Source organism: Numida meleagris, chromosome 6 (genome assembly GCF_002078875.1).
Source record: "Numida meleagris isolate 19003 breed g44 Domestic line chromosome 6, NumMel1.0, whole genome shotgun sequence".
Classification (NCBI taxonomy): domain Eukaryota; kingdom Metazoa; phylum Chordata; class Aves; order Galliformes; family Numididae; genus Numida; species Numida meleagris.
Genome location: NC_034414.1, coordinates 26,211,096 through 26,232,595, shown reverse-complemented (window position 1 = coordinate 26,232,595; position 21,500 = coordinate 26,211,096). Strand labels below are relative to the sequence as shown.

At 40.6% G+C, this 21,500-nt stretch overlaps 2 protein-coding genes across 7 annotated transcripts in view; one reads left to right on the top strand and one right to left on the bottom strand.

Annotated features, from left to right (window-relative positions):
- On the bottom strand, positions 260-19,926 carry SNAP23 (synaptosome associated protein 23). The gene is made up of 8 exons (XM_021403517.1): positions 19,782-19,926; positions 14,932-15,037; positions 14,301-14,342; positions 12,550-12,598; positions 11,638-11,755; positions 8,801-8,953; positions 8,129-8,273; positions 260-2,735 (listed from the first exon to the last, which is right to left on the bottom strand). Exons 2-8 carry the CDS (start codon positions 14,986-14,988, stop codon positions 2,670-2,672), a joined length of 630 nt encoding a protein of 209 aa, XP_021259192.1. The 5' UTR covers positions 14,989-15,037; positions 19,782-19,926; the 3' UTR covers positions 260-2,669.
- The window catches only part of ZNF106 (zinc finger protein 106), a 37,613-nt gene continuing 36,110 nt past the window's right edge, over positions 19,998-21,500 (top strand). Inside the window, exons 1-2 of one of the 6 annotated variants that reach the window (XR_002440704.1) lie at positions 20,367-20,537; positions 21,139-21,205. The gene's annotated coding sequence lies outside the window, so the exon portion shown is untranslated. Of the gene's footprint in view, positions 20,084-20,366; positions 20,538-21,138; positions 21,206-21,500 lie in introns of those variants that run through there. The other 5 variants (XM_021403510.1, XM_021403507.1, XM_021403506.1 and 2 more) reach the window with 5 other exon arrangements.

Genomic DNA, 21,500 nt, shown 5'->3' with positions numbered 1-21,500 from the left:
ACATTTGATAGACTGATGTTAGATGATATTGTCGATTATGCAGGAATGAAAACTAAAGTATTTAAAAAAATAGAAAGATTTCTCTTTTCCTCTTTCCAGCCACCTCCCTTCCTGTGTTAGCATCAGGGTTTCTATGAAATAAAAATAGAAGGGAAACTTCCTACTTGCATAACAGCAGCAACTAGTTCTGCCAAGTTTTTCAAGGACGGGAAACTAAACTAAGACATTTCTAACTATGACAAAATAGTTCTAAAACACATTCAGTTATAAAAGTATATATTTTGTGCACAATATGTAGTTTAACAATCAAAAGCAGAAACTGTAAACCTTCATTCTTAATAGTATTCAGAAGTATAAAGATGTACAAGTTTTGATTACATCCCACAAACATGGAAAGTAAGCATCTATTCTACAGTCAACAGCAAGATGATTCAAGAAGCAGACTGTACTGTTCATTGACAATAAGGCACCAGCTCCCTGACAGGTTTGGCTCTTGCTACATCAGAAAATATTGGTACTTACATAACACTCAAGCTTAGAGTCTCTGAAATTATTTCCTTGTGTGATATTCATTGCAGTATTAAGATTTCTGTGTACCAATCACATTTTCTCATCCAATTTGTGGTTGGAGCTCAGGGAAGTAAAGATCAAGAACATGGACTTGTAATAGCATAAAAAAAAAACATTTCAAGATGCTACAGAGCAGCTTTGCACTGTTCTAAGTACAATAAGGTAATGGCTTTAGTTTTCTGTTCCAGGAGATAACAAATCCTGGATCAGCAGCAAATATTCCTTTAATTAACCTGAAGTTTGTAGGAAGGAAAAACAAAAAAACACACCCCAAAAGTCACAAATTCAAATCCTTGGTGCTTTCCCACACAAAAGGTTATTAAAAATTTACTATACAGTGTTCTTAGAAGTACTTTTTGCTACTTGTGTAGTTAAGCATGACCAATAGGAGTAGATACACTTTTATAATTCATTACCTTTTCAAGAACTACCAGAAGCCAGATAGAAACCAAGACTTAGCACTTCAGTAACCAGTTCCTCTAAAAATGATGGTGCCTTACTCACACAAGACCATCTGGCATTGGCCAATTTACCACATGCAGCAGCTCCATCCTTTTTTTTTTTATTATTATTTTTGTTTAATATCAGGTTGTAGTGGGAGCAAACTGAGGATATACTAATCAATATACTATACACCAATTGCATTTCTACTGGAAACCAAACATGTAACATCATTCATCTTGCATTTCAGCAGATTATTGTAATCTCTTCAGCCCTAGGATTTACTATTAATGGTGACAAGATACCCATGGACTGTCAGAAGCCCTGGGAATAAATCTGGGTATATCAATAGTAAAACCAAAATGTTTTTCCTCTCCCAAAGAGGACAGCTGTACCTCCACTCAGCTGGTCTTCTATTCTGCAGCAGTTGCTTAAAACGAAAAAGTTCCTCTTTGAATTTGAGTATTTCCAGCTGCCAGTCTCAAGGCCTGAAATAATAAACTAGTCAGGAATCTATTCAGAACTAGTTTATTTAGAACTAGCAAACAGATCCCACACGCGTGCATGCCTCTTCCAGACTTGTGACAAAGGAGTTTCATAACAATCTGATCTTCGCTTTTGGTAATTTTAACAAGCTCCCCTAAAGTCACTACTGAGAACAAACTACACTCAATCTCAGTCACGATTTCAATAGAGAAAGGCCTAAACTGAACTTCAGTGAAAACTGGCCAAAACAGAATACAATATGAAGCATGAGAAAGCTGCATGCTTTTCTACTCAGGTTTTTATTCAGATCCTTTCAGTTAACATGCATTAAACACTTAAAAGCTAACTTTCAGATGACAGAAAACTGTGTCCAACAATTAAATGCTTTAGGGATTTTTAAAATTTATTTGTTGTGATCTACTCACATGGACATAGGGTTTAGATCAGCTCTATCAAAACACACAACAAATGTTACTAGAAAAATGCAGCATCATTTTCTAGTCATAGCCTCCAAATGCCAATTCACAATAAAGAAATGGGAACCAGTATAGCCCTCCAGTTAGCTTTACATTAAAGTCTGTGTGTTTAAGAAGTGTTTTTAAAGCCCTCAACCCAGTAGTAGTAATTAGTGGGCTACTTGAATTCTGTAATCCATAAGCTCAAACCAAACCAGTTGTGGTTTGAACTATAAAACCATGGTTAGCATGCTTAGAGATACAAGTCAAACAATACTCACCAAGTCCCTATTTTAGTGAAGACACTCAACTTATGAGGTATTTCAAACAGTGCAAAGTGCCCTCTCCAGCTTTCCACAACCATGAATTCATGTTACCCTGCTTATTCAACTTCAGTAATGAATTGTATTTTTGATGCAAGAAAAGAGACTGGGAGGGAGAGTAAAACATGCAAGAAGGTTCTCAAAGCCATGACACTTTCAGCCCTGAGCAGTTTAAGAAAGTGAAGGCAAATGAGTAGAAGGAAGTTACATGGACTACTTTCTTGGAGTCAAAATCACGTTTACATGAAGTAATTACAAAAAAAATCCCCATAGAAAGGGTATTGTTTCATTTTTCCCAGCCCCTCTTATTTCAGAGTAGAGGAAGTTTCACAGATCCATGAATATGGTGGCTTGAAGGTGGAGAGACAGTGTCACCGAACAATTACAATAGGTTCTAATTGTCAATGAGTTTCTTCGCTCTGATGTTGGCTTGCTCAATGCGATCTCTGTTTGTATCTGCCTGAAAAAGACAAATTCATAGGTCATTTGCAAACTACATGCAAAATGATTTAAGAATTCAAACTGACAGGAACTCCTGAATTACACAGTATTAACATGGTAAATATAAAGGAAGCCATTTTTTGTAAGCTAGAAACATCTAGCCATAAGCTAGATTATATATATAAATTATTATTTATTCATTTGAAGAAGTAGGCCACAATATATTTATAGAATCATAGAATTAGCTAGGTTGGAAAAGACCTACAAGATCATCCAGTTCAACCATCCACCTACCACCAATAACCCCACTAAACCATGTCTCTCAACACTAGATCGAAATGTTTCTTGAACACCTCCAGGGACGGTGACTCAAGCACCTCCCTGGGCAGTCCATTCCAGGGCCTGACCACTCTTTCAGAAAAGTAGTATTTCCTAATGTCCAGCCTAAATCTCCCCTGGCGCATCTTGAAGCCATTCCCCCTCATCCAGTCACTAGTTACAAGAGAGAAGAGGCTGATCCCCAGCTCACTACAACCTCCCTTCAGGTAGTTACAGAGAGTATAAGGTCTCCCCTGAGCCTCCTCTTCTCCAGACTGAACAATCCCAGCTCCCTCAGCCACTCCTCATAAGGCCTGTGCTCCAGACCCCTCACCAGCTTCGTCGCCCTCCTCTGAACACGCTCCAGGGCCTCAATGTCTTTTTTGCAGTGAGGGGCCCAAAACTGGACACAGTACTCGAGGTGGGGCCTCACTAGGGCTGAGTACAGAGGGAGAATGACTTCTCTACTCCTACTATGGCAACATTATTTCTGATACAAGCCAGGATGCCATTGGCCTTCTTGGCCACCTGGGTACACTGCTGGCCCATGCTCAGCTGAGAATCTACCAATACCCCCAGGTCTGTTTCCTCCACACAACTATGCAGCCATTCTGCCCCAAGCCTGTAGCATTGCCTGGGGTTGTTGCGGCCAAAGTGCAGGACCCGGCACTTGGTCTTGTTGAACCTCATCCCATTGGCTTCAGCCCAGAGATCCAGCCTGTCCAGATCTCTCTGTAGGGCCTCTCTACCCCCAGGCAGATCGACACTTCCTGCCAGCTTGGTGTCGTCTGCAAACTTACTGAGGGTGCTCTTGATGCTCTCATCCAGGTCATCAATTAAGATATTGAAGAGGACAGGCCCCAGCACCAACCCCTGGGGAACACCACTCATGACTGGTCACCAGCTGGATTTAACTCCATTCACCACCACTCTCTGGGCCCGGCCCTCCAGCCAGCTCCTTACCCAGCAAAGAGCGTACCTGTCCAAGCCACGGGCTGCCAGTTTCTCCAGGAGAATACTGGGGGAGACAGTGTCAAAGGCTTTGCTGAAGTCTAGGTAGACCACATCAACAGCCTTTCCCTCATCCACCAGACGGGTCACTTGATCATAAAAGGAGATCAGGTTGGTCAAGCAGGACCTGCCCTTCACAAACCCATGCTGGCTGGGCCTGATCCCCCGGTTGTCCCGCAAACGCTGCATGACCTCCCTCAGGACAATCTGCTCCATAACCTTCCCTGGCACCGAGGTCAGGCTGACAGGCCTGTAGTTCCCCGGATCCACCTTACGACCCTTCTTGTAGATGGGAGTCACATTAGCAAGTCTCCAGTCTTCTGGGACCTCTCCAGTTGACCAGGAACGCCGATAGAGGATGGAAAGCAGCTTGGCTATCTCCTCCACCAGCTCCCTCAGTACTCTCGGGTGGATCTTGTCCGGCTCCATGGACTTGTGGCAGTCCAGGTGGAGTAGTAGGTTTCTGACTGTTTCCTCCTGAATCATGGGGGGTTTGTTTCACTCCGTATCCAAGACTTCCAGGTCAGAGAGTAGAGTGCTCTGAGGACAACTGGTCTGGTTTTTAAAGACAGACGTAAAAAAAGGCACTGAGAACCTCAGCCTTTTCATTGTCCTCAGTGGCCACATTCCCAGCTGCGTCCAGTAAAGAATGGAGATTCTCCTTGGTCCTCCTCCTACTGTTAATATATTTGTAAAAGAGTTTCTTGTTCCCATTAATCCCAGCAGCCAAGCTTAATTTGAGCTTGGCCTTTGCCTTTCTAATTTTCTCCCTGCACATCCTGACAACCTCTTTGTACTTCTCCCAAGTTGCCTGTCCCTTCTTCCACAGGAGGTAGATTCTCTTTTTCTTCTGGAGCCTCAGGAAAAGCTCCCTGTTCATCCATGCTGGTCTCCTTCCCCACCGGCTCATCTTGCAGCTCAGGGGGACAGCCTGTTCCTGCACCTTCAGGACTTCCTTCTTGAGGAGCAACCAGCCTTCCTGGACCTCTTTACCCTCCAGGACCGACTGTTTGATAAGCTATTTCTAAAAACATGTTATTTGGAAAAAGTAGACATACCATAGATTTTAGTAGTGTATTTTTAGAAATACAGTTGTTGAATTGTTTTATTATGTGATTAGTTCTTGCATGCAAAACTGTAATAGCTTTTAGATGTTGTGAATAGTTATGGAAGTAGCATTGTAGGGTAGAAAGCATGTTGTAACACTGTCCTGTTTCAACAAGAGACCTTCAGCAAAAAAAAAAACCACAATAATCAAACAACACGAGTAAGCTTATCAAACATCAAAAGAAGCCAGGGCCTCCACACAAGAAGGAATTGTCTCACTCTGGGAATAGGCTGGGATGCAACAGGCAGACATGAAGATACTCCCCTCTATCCTCCTTATCTTCCAACACACCACTATAAATCATTAGAAGACAGGCTGCCAAACTTACCTCTATCAAAGGATGAGCAGATGTCCAGAAATAATGGCTGAGTGAGCAAATGTTACTATTTCAGTACCTATGAATTACTTATAATAGGCATTCTCCTAATAACCATGCATCAATGAAGAAAGCTCATCTAAAGGGTGAGTGAGTAAGACCACTGGATGAAGGAAAAGGCTATTGATTGGACTGTCATAATGCTAGAAGGATCCCACAAGACCATGGAACGGAAGACTGGAAACCTCATAAATCACTACCTGAGATAGGCGTGTGTATGTTAATTATCTCACAGGTAATTGATGAATATGCACTATCTGTGGAAATACAATGGACTCTGAATTATGTCATCTCTGAAGCACTTATGCTGGAAATATCCCCAGTGCTTCCCAGCACTGCTAATAAAGAACACCTGACTTAACGTAGAAACTTAACAGAAATAAAACTTTGCTGTTAAGTTTCTATGCATTGATTTCTTATTCATTATATATTTACACATAAATATGTGTAATATATATTTACATATATGCTTTTAAGTCAGCTTAGCTGTCAATTTCATCAGATACAAAAATCAGGAGAGTTTTTAATCTTTAGCTGACCCTCAAAACATACAGCAGTCTGCTTTAGCAAATCAGAAAGAGTATCAACAGAACAAGAGCATAAGGATTATAGTGTCACAACAGTATGGTATCTGTAAGGAAAGCTCTTCATTTTACGAGTGTTTTACTGCAACTAAAGCATCAAAAATAAAAAAATCAGCCACTGTATGTGGACTGAACAAGTGCCAAGATGCTGCTTTCCTGCACAGCAGGATAATGAGCTTTGAAATAACTCTATCCATCCAGTTTGCAGTGGGGAATGAACAGTAGCACAAAACTAGCTTTTCCTCTCACCACCAGAAGCAGAACTCCTTAGAAGCTCTACCTATGCATTAGATATTTCATAAGCTCATAACGAAATGAGCTAGGAAGAGGACATCAGCAGCCCAAGCCCTTTATTCCTGCCTTTCAGGTTGATGGCTAGGGAGGAGCAGGAACATATTACAGAAAAGCGCCAAAGAAAGCAAACAAAAAAAACCTAGAATATTCCTCAGGACTGCAGCTCAGTACTTCTTTTTTCTTTATGCAGGTGATACAGTCCTTTAGAGACTTACCCTCAATACCTTCATCCAGTTTCCATACTGTTCACTGCATCTTAAGACGTTTATCAACAGAAAAGAATTAATTTAAATATCCTGAGACCATAGCCAGACTGCTAGTCTCAAAGCCAGGAATTGCACTTCGCATTGTTCTTGCAGATTTGTAAGGCAATTCTCATTTGTTCACACTAAATTTCAAGAGCTAGTAAGACAATCAGCAACGTCTATTCAGACCACTATAGTACCAAGCCAAAACAGGTGTTCGAAACACCAGAAACACTACTGCTAAAAACATTAGTTCTCGTTTACAGTTAATTAGACTGGGCAATGTTCAGTCCTCTTGATAAGTTCCACATCACATTTTAAGTTCTGATGAACTTTTTTCATGCCCTTTAAAACATTTGAATTACTTAAAAATCACCTCAGATCTGTAGTTTCAGAGAATGACCCCCATTATGATTGTGTTGACTGACACTGAGTACCAAAACCCCCTAAAGACTAGACAGAACTGAGATGCTGACATAGATAGACATCAGCAGCACCTATGTCACACTAGCCTATCTTACTCTATATATTTGATATCATTAATCCTACGGGGCTTTTCAGAAATACCTTTTGACTTTGCAATTCCACTTCATTTTGGAAGTTCACAGCAACATGTACCTACTTCTGCTTTTTTAAATGTATAATACTCACCATTCATTAAACTTTTGTTCCCTTTCTTAACAAGATTGCCTGTAAAAGCTTTTATTCAGTTCAGAAAATGGGGATTTCAAAATATGACTAAACCTCCTCAGAAGTTGCCCACTGAAAGAAACCCCCTTAATCAGATTTATATGCTATTTATCCGTTTAGGGAAGTTTATTATTGGAACACTGGATTAGGATGGAATGCAGAAAGATGTTACTGTCTGGGACTAACTAACTTAATGTGCAGATAAGAATAAAATATGTTCTTGTGCATCTACAAAACCTATCATTTCTCATGTCCAGGCCTCAAGAGACTTTGAATTAAGGCAAAGAATTACCTTTCGGTAATCGAATAGGGCAGTGGTTTGTGGGATTTTTGTTTGTTTTTAAAAAGAATTCCAGAAAAGTCTTGCTATCATTTAAAAAAAACAACAAAAAACAAATGAACAACAACAAAATAAACACACCCTATTCCCTCCCATGCACAATAAAATTCCCTGGAAGCAACAGTCTCTCAGTTATACTTCAAATACATATAAAGCATTTGATAAATACAGTTAAGCTGTTTTCAGAGTAAGCAGTGATCTGTACCATATTAGGGTTATTTATTTATTTTAAGATTCTTACACTTGAAAATATTTGAATTTTCAGCTACGTACCCAAACACCAGGATCTTTCTTGTTTATATCACTACAACTAGAGAATGGTATGATCTTAATTCCCTATTTTACTGCAAATACTGATAGATAAGAGTGAGCCCATTCTTTATCACTTCTCAGTAACAAGAAGTTGTCACCTTAGGCTGAATGCAGAGAATACCTTTGGCACTTACCTTTACATTTATCCGGTCTATTTGCTTATTCTGCGCATCAATCTCATTGCCCATATCCAAAGCCATATTTTTTAAATTCCCAAGAATGTTTCCTACTTGAGTAAGATTTTCATCCATTTCATCTTCTCTGGCATCATTTGTTATCCTGTTCAACGAAGACAGCATTTCCATGAAGCAAGAACTTGCTTTTCCCTACCCTAAATTTAATATTATTGTTGTTTCAAAGACACCTGATTGGCTAGCTATTCAAATCAAGGTGCATTTCCAACATTTAAAATCTACATATTCTAAGCAAACAGCCCACCAAAAGGACAGCATTAAATTATCCACTATTAAAAAAAATGCCTTAGAGGTTAAAACAGCAGCTACTAGAGAAAGCTTAAGACATTAGTTTGTCTCATATTTGTATGACAGTAAGAGTATTTCACTTTTTTTTTAAACATTACTCTCTGTAACTTAGCACTGGAGCTCTACAGCTCTCAATAGAGCAAGGAAGTGCAAGACGTACGCTTTCAGTAGTGTAGCATTTCATCCTTGCCATCTTGTCTCCAAGAAGTAATAGTTCTTCCAAATAACAGTAAAAAACTTGCTATTTAGCAACTTCACCTAAAATCTGTCTGAAAGAAGCTTATGATTTCTGTATTTGGGATTGATAAATATGAGGAAACAAACCTTGTGATGTATCCACCACTTGGTCCTCTAGAATTCTGTGGCTGCTGCTGATTTACGCTTCTTGGTTGCATGGATATCACATGATCTGCTGAGTTCTCTGTTCCATCTCCCCAGGTTGCCCTGTATGCTTTGGTAGACTCGAAGTTCTTTACCCTACTCCATAAAAATCAGAAATCTGAGCTGCTCTATCAAAAAAAATGGTTTTCTGGCTGATGTCCCGCATTACTCTAGGATTGACAGAAACACTTGTCTTGGGCCCTAAAGATAGTAGATTTTGTATGTATTATCTAGACAAGGCTTTTTATAATTTCTTAGAATAGTACAAGCATAACCAAGTTACTCTACGGACAATTGGCTAATCTTTTCTCACGTGTTAGTACAAGTACAGAGTCTTCCTTAATTAAGTAGTATACTTTAACAGAATAGAGGAAGCTTACAACAGTATCAGGAATCTTTCATTACATCTAACTTTACAACTTAATTGACTTCAATATTTGTAGTGCATTCAACATCAGTAGCCCAGAAGTTTCATGCTTGAAGAGCTGCAAAGTTAACAATAATGAAGAGATATTCCCTTCTCATTCCTTTGATATTTAGATACTCAAGATAGTAAATTCTCATAGGAGCTGACGTATGAAATATAATCTAGTATGAATACACTGAGGGGAAGTAAGGAATTCAGCTCTCAGTTCATAATGGAAATGCTGCACCCAGTAGAACTCTGAAGAAACCTGAGCTAGTCAATTCTGTGCATGCACAGCCTTTAAGATCTCTTTAGGTTTGCTGCAAATAGCTCGAGCATTATATTTGAATCTCATTCATGCTGAGGTTGCAGCAGGTGAGATCTGTACACTAGTCTTTTGAATTATCAAAGTATTCGGTGCCAGAGGTAACAGTAAAGAACTTATTGAGAAAAGACAAGTAGCCTGAAAAGTACTTTCTCAACTGAAACAGACAGCTAGAAATACATTATTGCTTAAATTAAGTACAGCTACTAAGAACAAAACCTCTCACTGTTTGAGATTTTAAGAGCTTTTTTTTTTTTTAAAGTTACTATGCATTCACTTTTCTCAAGTTTTGTTTCTGTAAGAGTAAGGCAATCTACACTGCTTGTCAAAACAGCAAGGGTTCAAGTACTTGGTCAATATTGCCACAGCTAATATAACTTATGGTAATTGACATTTTCTATCCACACAGTATTACAACACATCACAGTCACAAGGAGACCTGCATGCAAATATCGTGCACACGCAAGCGCAAATCCAACAGAAGCATCACCTTAGACAGCTGGTTAAATGCACATGCTGCACTAGTAAGACTGACCTTGTCCTAAAATCCGTTTTCACCAGTTAAGTGAATACAACTTCTTATCTTAGTCTTCGTTTTTAGAAAGCAAGCATCAGTGTTAGAAGAGAATAGAGAAGAAAGAATAGTAAAGACCAGCAAACATGTAAATTGGATTAGTATACAGGTTATATTAGAGTATTACCAGTATCTCACGTTTTCACAAAGCCTTTACAAATAAGCTGACTAAGCGTAGTGGAAATTAGAAAAAACTACAGTATTTAATTCATTAAATGTTCTAATTTACATTTTTAAAAAGCTTTGGATATAGCCAGTTGGCAAGTATCTCAGACATTGATAGAGAATTCGATATAGCAGTAAATAAAGACATTCATTTTCCTCCTCATTGCCCTCCACTTGCTTATCTAGTAAGTTTTTCTGCATATTACTGCCCATTTTGGTACCCAGCATTATTTCTTTTATTGTTATTTTTGTATTTGGAATGCCATAACAGTTTACAAATTCCAAGTTCGCACAGTGGCAGTAAGTAGCTTAATTAATCTCAGGGAAATAAGCCTGCCAACTACAGAAAGCAAAAAAAGTATATATGAAAATGCTCAAAGTCCATCAGCTTGATAAATCTAATATAAAATAGCTCTGTCCTGACTTCTAGGTAGATGTGCTTACTATCTCCTTTTTCCAGATACTAAAGCTAAGATTTTTCTGTCTTAAAAGCCAAATCTATATCTATCCTAAAAATGATTCCTAAAGTATTATTTCGTGGAATAAGTAGATTCAGCTATTCTAAGGAATTTTTACCTAGTTTTATGCTACCTCTCAGCAGAATAATAAATTGGTTCCTTTTGAGGGTTTTTTTTTTGGTATGCTAAAGAGCTAAAAGCAAACAGAACCACACAGATGATTTTGAAGTACTGCAAAGTAAGTCTGCAAGAATTTGTGTAGTCACTAGTGAAAGCTTTAATCTCTAAATTCAAGATCTGTTCTCCTACTCTCTTCTTTCCTGAAGCATTAATAGACATATTTTTAAATATCTGGAAAACCACTGTTGTGATTTGGAGAAGGACAGTAAGCCTTCTTCCATGATATTTAATTATAACATTTAATTGTCCACCATGTTAAGCTTTTAACAAAGTTAGCAGAAAATTTCTGATAAGTGATTTTAGGAGTCAGATTTCTGATGTACTACAGCCTTTACATACAGCTATTCGTAGTTCAGTCTGATCTCATCTGTATGTGTATTTGCACTGTTCTACCAAGCACACACTTCAGAATCACCTAGCTTTAAGATTAGGGCGCAATTTACAAGATGTTACACAGCAGCTATACTTACAGTGAAAGGAGCAAAATATATGGTTAGATAAAGTAACTTTTAGCTATACTCATAAGATTATTATAGTGCACCTCTACAAACGAGAACAATTAAGCTTCATAGAGATCACTGTTTTCTTCAGCTCTTATAAAAGACCATCTCTGGATGCAATAGCTACTGGGAATATTCTAGAACTTCAGACCCACAAACCAATTTAACTAACCTGTTGCAAGGACAGACACAGAGCCCACAACATTTGTTGAGCTCTGTCAGTGTTTTCTCAGCTTCTCTCATGTCCTTATTTATCTGGTCCATGCCTTCTTCTATGCGATTTAGTTGTTCTAGTAGAGAAACAATTAACCTGAGTAAATATCGATATTCAGGGGCAGGTTGTATTTGCATTCCCTTCAAGTTGGTATCTATAAGCTTCAGTTCCATCTTTATATCAAGCTAAAGTCTCATTTGCTTTCCTGCCTTCTCAGATTTCTTATGTAGAAAGAAATTAAGGAAGTTTGTTTTTATTTTTACTGCATTAAAAAGCGTATTTCCCTATCCTCAGAACAGCGCTTCTGTTGCTGCTTTTAGAATAAACGCAGACAGTTACAGTCATGCTATTGTGGAAAGAAGTTGCTTCTGTAGCAGAGACCTCATTACATTGTAACTAATATGATTTCTCAACTACTTTAAATTATCTTTTAAACACTACAAGTGCACAAAACTATACAATTAATAGATCTGATTTTTGAATCATAGAATTACCTAGACTGGAAAAGACCTTCTAGATCATCACACCAACCATCAACCTGATCCCACTGAGTCCCATCACTAAACCATGTCCCTTAGTGTCATGTCCGTGCATTTCTTAAAATATTTCCAGGAATGGGGACTGTACCACATCCCAGGTTAGCCCATTCCAATGCTTGAACACCCTCTCCACAAAAGCATTCATCCTACTATCCAATCTAAACTTGTTCTGGTACAGCTTGAGATGATTTCTTTATGTCTTATCAGTTGTCATCTACTTTCACAAAAGGGTCTTGAATAAGCCTTTAGTTTCCACAATACTTGAATGATAATACATTTTTTCTTACAGTTATACAATCGGTCATTAGTGCTGGAGGGGGGAAGAACTCACCTCCCTGCTCATCCAGCATGGTGATAGTCTTGATGCCAACATCATGGGACTGTACAAAGAAAGTTATTTAGTGATACATAGCCATTTCAATACACTAGTACAAAATCAGAATGCCTCTAGAATGAATTTGACAAGTCAACCAAGTTTGTAATAAAATATAATGCTACAGATTAACTTCTATAGTAAACTCATACTAAACTTCAAATTTGATCTTGCTAGGCTGATAACATTCTTACCTGTTATGCCATCTCAGTTAGGGTTTTTTTTTTATTATTACAACAAGACAAAAATTGATTACAATACTTAAGATTGAACTACAGCAAGGTCAAGCTAAAAAAGTAAACCTAGCCATATCTTGTTTTAAGAAGTGGCATTTAGTCCATTCTTTATTGCTACAGCTTTCACTAGGATTGAAAAGACCTTTAGTCCTGGAGGCCACAATTGAAAATAATAATAAAAAACCAACAAGACAAAGCCTGGTAAACCCTTGTGGGGAATTCAGAAGGTATCAGGAAGAAACTAGCCCATCACCAGGCAAAAACAAATTGGTAGTGAGGAACATACCAAGCTATAGCTCTTCACTGGCTCAAAGTCTTCAGTTTAGCAAACACGTTACACCCACATTTTGCTGTAAACTTGCAGCTCAGAACTGCGGTAGGCATTATTTCAGCTTCTACGAATTGCTAACGTGTGATACCAAGAGAAATAATCTTGCTGCACTGTGTGTTTTTGACATTCATGTTTGAGAGGAATTCATTAGGCTATACTAAATCAAACATCTTACTGATAACAGCAGTCTGCTACCACCTGGATGTGAGTGTAGGTTCTAAAGCAGCGCTGACTACACATTAAGGTTCTCATTTGTAAGATTAATTTCTAACTAACCTCACACAGACAAGAAATTATCTCATCTTCTGTGCTAGAATTCTTGTCATTAGTTTTACTGCTCAGTATCCGTATTTCCATTTGTCTACAGCATACATAACTACTAGCAAAACAGTCTCAACTGAACTACTTAAGCTTTGTTATCTCTAACAAAGTTGACCCTACCAGGGGATCTGCTCTTTATTTTTGGAAATACATAAGGAGAAGTAAGCTATCTACAGGTTTTTTTTTTGTTTGTTTGTTTTTACAATGGGATACACAAGTCATAAAAGCATAGAGGAACTCACTGATAGCATCATCTAGATAAACCCAAAATATAGATTTGTTTCAGGTAATGTACAAGGGTGTTAAGAGTTTCATTGTCATACTTAACTGTTTTTAAAGTTATAACTGGGGAACAGATGGTGAGAAGACATAAGCAGAACTACTTTTGCATAGGAAGAAGCAGAAGCAGCTCTGCCCTCTGCTACCCTATCACACCCTACTAAGCCCTACCCTCCTCCTGAAAGCAGGACAAAGTGAGATGAAGGAAAAAGAAAAAAACATTAAGTGTTTTGAGAACCAAGCAATAAAGCAGCCAAAGTGGTAACTGACTGTCATAGATGAGTGTTTATAATTGATCTGAAACATTTGGAGACTTGACCATTTTGCTTAGAAGGAAAACAGTAAAAAAGACAATATTGATCATTCCTTTTGTGACTTATGATGACTTTATATAATGTGAAAACCATTAGGCTTAACTCAACTGTATAAAAAAAAGTTTGGGAAAAACAAAAAGCAATGAAGATCCCTCTGTGATAGTTAAAATGCTGCTGCTTATTCTTCTAATTTATAAATCCCTAAGGAATTCAAAAGCTTTTCCTTACCTCAATGGCCAAGCCAAGAATCCTCCTTGTGCTTTCCAAAGACTAGGAAGAAAATAATTTTATGAGCATATTAACAGCATACATCACTCTTTGAAAAAGTTCTTCACCAGTTTATTGCAATAAAGCAACTAGTTTACATACTGGCAGGGTCACAAACCTTCCCAATATTCAGCTATAACAATGACGTAGCATACTAGGTGTGTTTTTTTTTTTTTTAATTCCCCCCAGTGGCTAGTAAACTCCTGCTTTTCCAGAATTCACTAGTACTTTGCTTGTCCCAAGTGAAAGTCATAAGTAAAAATACAATTACTTTTCCTTTTATAAAGTAAAACTCATTAGAAAGAAATTAGATGCATGAAATACCAACATAATTAGGATAGGCACTCGACCTGTATTCTCTCAGTAATCAGGACTGGGTGGTGAGTACTCAGTCAAGTAGGTGGCTTTACAACTGAGTTTAAAATTCATTTTTACTTTCAGGAATAGTCTCAGCTCCAGTACTTACCAAGACAGTGACTGGGAATATTCTGCTATACCCTTGCAGAATGACCACTCTAGATTGTCTTTAAAGGATACCATAATCTTGCCAGGTAACTACTCTAATCTCAGGCAGCTTCTTAAAAATACTTACCTCATCAGTGATCTGGTTGGCTTTCAGCTGAATTTCTTCAGGTGACAGTTCAGCCATGATGAGGAGCTATCACTTGCAAGTAGTCAAGTTAAAGAGAATATTCACACTGTAATAAGAGATACCAGTTAACCATTAGAACTATTTCAAGTATTCATACTGTACAAGTCAAAACAGCATTTCCCCAGTATTTTGAGCTGAAGCTAGAAGACAGTTCCAAGAACAAAAGTGTACACATTTCATTTTGCACAGTACAACACATGTTCAGAAGGCACTAAGAACTGTTCAGCTGATATGCCTGTGCTTTTCTTCTGATCCTCCTATTTGGATACCTGGACCATTTTTCCTCTTGTGAAACAAAACATCAGTCTACAGTGATAGTTCACATGTCCAATTTACACTTGTAGGCTAACTGACCACTGTGGGTGGAAGCCAAACAAAACCACTCAGCATACTTTGAGGCAGATGTACTGACTATCTTGCAGCACAGACAAAAGGTACAGCTACTTTCCAGTCACTTCTCATCAGTTCTCGAGTTCTTACATCACTGAGAACAGCACCTTTGGTTTCTCCAGACTACACAGCAAGCTTACCCACCTTCCATTCTCAGCCACTCCCATTTGAGATATGGCTAACAAAATAGCATCTCCCTGCTATGAAAGCATACTCTTTACATTGGTTTGATTATAACAGCTATTTAGCTGTTCCAAGCTGAATAGCAAAAACTGATGCATTAAAGGACTCAAAAGCCCTAATTATATTTATTTGTTTGAATTGGCCAGCTGTGCTTTTGCAGACAAGCATACAACCTGCACAGTAGCTCTGTAAAGCAAGCCAGTGCCACGGTAACAAAAAGAGGTTGTCTAGGCAGTAATAAGACGACTTCTCAGCACAGAGCTGTTTGTAACACTCAAAAAGCACAGAAGAGTAATCTGAGGAGAAACCAAAAATTTTCAAAAAAGTCAGTTTCCAAAGATGGAAAAACACTCTCAGTAGCTATATGTCTAATTGGAATAGTTGGAACAAAGCGGGTGTCTAGCAGATAGAGATGCTGCAAGACATTCCTGAAGTTACAGCACTTAAGATGAGATGATTTTTACTGGAAGAGACCAGCTATTCCAATTGAACACAACTGATGTTAATAAGGAGTACTCAAGTCTTCGCTCTACAAAGTCATTTATTTTATTAAACAAAACCCAAAACATTCTGCTATTTTAGTTCATTACTATGGCTGAGACAAATTTTAAAGAAGAAATAAGGCATGTCTCACAAGGATCTATACCTCCATTTGTCGAAATACAAAGAACTTCTTTCAAAAAGTAGGTATAGTCAGCCATATTTACTTTGTTATCAAGAAGTGCTCTGCAATATTTACTCAGTTACCAGACTATGAGAATTACAGTTTAATGCATTCCAGTGGAACTCCCCTCTTAACCCACCGCTTGTATAGGAAAGCCTGGCACCCACAAACAATGTACAACTAGATTTGATAGGAAAAGCTAATTTTCTTGAAGTAATGGGCCTTGAAGCTTTTCTACAAATAAAGTTAGAAGACAACAAACAGCTTAACTATCACTACCCTCTAAAAATGAAAGTTTATCAAGAGAACAAGAGCAGCATGCCAACAAACACAAATCATGAGAATCCATTTTCTCTTCTCTGCTACATTTTATTCTGGAGAATAAGCTGTGGGGGGTGGCACAGAGTGGAAGAAAGCTCTTGGAAATGCCAGTTCTGACAAGCTTCAGATAAGACATTACCTCTTCACAAGTTGATGCAAATTGCGCTAGGATACCCTATAAGCTTACTACTATAATTTGGACCATAATATTCTAGTTTTGATACACATCAGCTGAGGATGGACTAGAATTAAATCACTTCTACCCTTTGGACAAGAGGAACAATGAGATAAGGGAAGGGAATGCTTGTCTATACAGACTTGAGACCACTTGCTATGTATTCAAGTCAGTGACTCTAGAAACCCAGGAAAACCTTGAACTTACTCTCCTTATACAAAGTCTTCAGGTTGGAGAAGGCTGAGGAAGAGATGGTAAAGGAGATTTTACAGAACTGCTTAAAACCTCCAATAAAGTATTTGCTGTAAAGGAAGTAGCGACAGGAGGCACTTTAGGGCTCTTATTAGCATGGTGTCAGACCTCTTCAAAGCATCATTGGCTTAGAGAGCTCAATTTGGTAAATCCACACACCCATGAAGCACCAGAAGCATTTTAGGAGTTTCTTCATCTTACTTGTGTTATACCCACACTCAGTTCCCAGCTCTGGAGTATAAAAGTGAAATCTTTTGAAACTTGCTTACAAGTGAGGTTGCATAGCCTTTTCAGTCTTTTACATTACAAGTCTTTTTCACAGGCTTATAAATAATACACATCTAAGGTAACAAAAGCTATAGCCGGCCATTTACACACTATTTGAACACGATTTTCTTGAGTACCAGCTGTAAAGAAAGTTGAACACTTATTGGCTCCATGGGGGAAAAAAAGAAAATGTACTTCCTTGTAAAACAAGTCACAGTATATTCATGTGATGCTTTCCAAAGCACTCAAAACCCATAAGAGTTTCCTGTTCTGCAGATCTGAATTTAAACCTCCTGCAGGTGACCAGAAGGCCTATGAAAATGCCTGTTGAGCTGTAATTACATAGTCTGCACCTGGAAACTAGACAAAAGTTGTTTTAAAAGTGACATTCAGTGTAAGAGTACATTTTAAAAACATCAATACAGTTAGTTAATCATTTCTTCCAGTCCACCAAAATAACACATTTTGAAATAAACAAAAACTTTTATATTTCCAAGTTACTAATTTTTAGTAAGTTGTGATATAAAAAACCCTATCCCTCCAATTTCCAAATACTCGTATTTCACTACCTCTTCATTTCAGATAAATTAGAAAGTAAATCATCTGCCTTATCCTTTTAACATAAACCCCTATTAGGATACTAAAAAATTAAACCTTAAAATCTTATAACTCCCAGCTCACTCATTCAACTGATTTTTTTATACAAATATGAAGACAGAAATATTAAACATGACTGAAAAATGCAGTCTCTCCCTCTTTATGGATAATCTCATCACAAAGGCATGAAACACGAAATGACATAATCCTGCTGTCGCAGCAACTGACTGAAGGCCAGGGGCTCATAAGTTGTAATTTCAGCCAGCAGTGAATTGGTACAGCATCTGCTGATCACAGATGCTCTCAGGTCCTTCACTGACTAAGTCAGCAGCTGCCTTTCCCACAAAATAGAAAATTAATGAAACAATATTTTTAGAAAAATCTGACCATTACTTATGATTCTTTGTGCCTTCTTGCAAAGATTAAAAACTATATAGTTTACAGAATAGGCAATTTTGGATTGATTTGTTTTTGCTGTTGTTCTTTCACAAATTTCATATCACCAGTGTGGAAGGAATTGTTTGTTATGTTTTTTTCTCCCCCAAGCATTTCCTTAAACAAACAAGAAGTTATTGTACTTGTTAGACAGCTGAATTTCAGCCTATCTAATACAGCATGGTACAAGGTATCAGCACCAGAATGTACTCCTCTGTGCTATTATGGCTACAAGATAAATGAACAAAGCATCTGTAACACTGAGGGAGGAGGCCAAGGCTAAGAACAAGACGCTGCTCTGCAGGCTTCCTGCTCTATCTTATCAGCTTCCTGACCACACTGTGCAGAGGCGATAGCTTGAAGAATAGGCACTAGCAATGGCACCTCCTCTCTCTGTTGTGTCAAGCTCCACAGTTCTCTCAACAATCCACGTCTGTCCTTGGAAAAGCCTTGTGATACCTCTTCCAAATTAATTATTGGCAAGCACAAGTTAACAAACAACCTCAGAGTCACATACAGTCAGCAACACACACCATTTCATCTAGAGACACAAACTGCAATATACAATTGCAATCAAAAGACATGCAGGACAGAGCAGCTCAGGCATACAGATGTGTTACTGGACTTTCAGTAAGCAATTAATGGCTCAAGTCAACGAATCAAGCAGTTGGCATCACAGAAGGCTACTCCTTTGCCCTGAGATCATAGGCTCATTAAGGCTGGAAAAAACCACTAAGATCGCCCAGCCCAACCACCAGCCCATCCCCATCATGCCCTCTAAACCATGTCCCTCAGTGCCACATCTACCATCTATCTTCTTTGAACACCTCCATGTTCAGAGACCCCACCATCTCCTCAGGCAGCCTGTGCCAATGCCTCACTGCTCTTTTAAAGAAGAGATTCTTCTTAATATCCAGCCTGAATGTCCTCTGGCATGACTTGAGGCCATTTCCTCTTGTCCCAAAAAATGCCTTCTGATGCACTGCTGCTTGCAGCATAGCACCAGGTTTGGTCACAAAGGAGAAGTAAAGCAACACCCAACTGCTAAGTGCCCTCTGCCCTTTAGCAGGGTGAAAAAGGGGAAGGCCAGCGGCCAGAGAAGTTGCATAAAGTGGTTTCCAAAGTTCCCCCACCTCAGCGGCCTAGGCTGTCAGACCAACTGCTGTTGGTGAACAGGAGCTACGCCCCACTTGAAAAAAAGACCGTAAGAGACGGGGTGAGCGAACAACACAGCTCCCCACAGCGCGGGGCACACGGCCGGCAGCGACACGGAGCCCAGGCTGCTTCAGATGCCCACAGGATTCGCTGAGTCTCCTCCCGCGCCCCGTCGGGCCTCCCGCGGAACCCGAGAGCCCCGAGCGGGAAGGGCTGCGACAAGGCCTCCCACCGCAGCGCCTCGGGAGCCCCCGGCCCAGGGGCAGAAAGGGGAACCGGAGCTACCGAGCCGTGCCCCACCCAAGGCGCAGAAAGCCGCCGAGCCCACGCCCGCCCCCACCACAGACCTACCGCTCCCGCAGGCCGCTACGCCGCCGCCCTCAGGCCGAGCCCAACCGCCTCGAGCCGCCCCTTTAAGAGCCCATGTCCCGCCCGGCGCCGGCGCCCACCCGCGGAGCGTCAGGGCTGCTCCGGAAGCGGGAGGCGGAGCTTCCCATTGGACGGCGGCGCCACTCCCAACGTGGCGCGAGGAAAGCAGCCGCCGTCCCACAGCATTGCGCGCCGGAACACGCGTCAGCCCCGCAGTACACCCAACGTGGTGGCGGGCGGGGGCTTTGCGCATGCATCGAGATCGCGTTGCTTTCATGAGTAGTGTGCGTTTTGAGCGTACTTTTAAAGCGGTAGTATGTATCGTTATCGAGTGTTTATAGCATTATGCCTGTTTATAGCAGTATCCTTATGGATAAATTTATTGGTATGGCTTTTGTATTGTTTTTATCAGTCGATAAGCGCCCCTAGCTGACAAGGTGGTGCAGTCCTCTCAGTGAAGTTCGCCCCTGCGCCCCGAGCGCCCGTGCGCGCTACAGGTGCTGGGACTACGTTTCCCAGCAGGCACCGCGGAGGCGCGGGAGCCCTTCCCGGCGTGCAGCGCGGCTACGTCCTGCTGCCGCATTGGCTGCGCCTGGGGGCTGCCCCGCCTTCCCGTGCGCCGCGGGTCTCTGCGGGGTCGCCCCGGCGCTGGAGCTGCGGGGTGGTGGACCACGGGCGGGCAGGCGGGCTCGGTACCGGTAGGGATGGACGGCCCGCCCCCTGCCCTGGCCGCGATGTGTGAGTCCCGGACGGAGCGCTCGGCTCCGCGGCGGGGGCTTACCTTGTGGGGCTGAGGCAGCTGGGGAGAGGCGGCGGGCCCGGGCAGCGGGAGCTGTGTGCGGCCAGCATCCCGCGCTGCTGCGTGCCCCTGGGCTTTGCGTTCGGGTTAACGGGCTTCGTGAGAGCGGCTCCCTGCTAGAGACGTGTGGGTACGGCTGTGTCTCGGTACCTGCGAAGGCTGCCTGCAAGGCTGTAGCGCAGCTCTGGGCTCAGGGTTGCCCTGTTACTGTTCTCGTGTTGTGAAGCTAGAATTCGTCCTGGTGAGAGAGTGAGCGGGTGTGGTAATAAAAGCCCGGTAACCTTCAGTGAGACTGAGCGTGTGCGGTTCCTGAAGCAGCTCTTCACAGGGCAATGGAAGAGGAGATGGCTCACGTTGGCTAGAAGTGGCTTTGACAATTAATAACCGTACTCCATTTCTGAAGCTGTTCTGTAAGGGCTTGGTTTATCATTTCTTTTTGAGAATACGGTTTCTTTCTATATCATTCTATTTTTGGTGCCGATGGCTTGATGGAATGGTCCGTGGCGGCGCTGTGTCTTCCTCCATCCCTTCTGCCTGAAGCGCAGCTCTGAAGAGGCTTGGTGCCACGGCTGGGTGCTGAGCAGCGGCCTGAGAAAGCAAGACTGAGGTTTGGTGGACTTTGCTTTCTGCTCCTGGGGCTTTTCCTGACCTCTGCTGGCCTTCTCTCACTTGCTGCTTCTTTCAGACAAGCCTCAATCGTTTTATTAAGTTTTGCTGAGCTGATAGACTCCAGCCTAAAAAAGAGTTAAGCCTTCCTGAAACTTGATTAAAGGTTTGGCTGAACTTTGAGAGTACCTCCCCATTAGGGTTGCAGTGTTTCATATGAATATTGCTTGTCTTTTGGGCTGATGAAGTTTGGCTTTGTAACTTCTTTACCTTAGAAAACAAGTTCTGATCCTGAC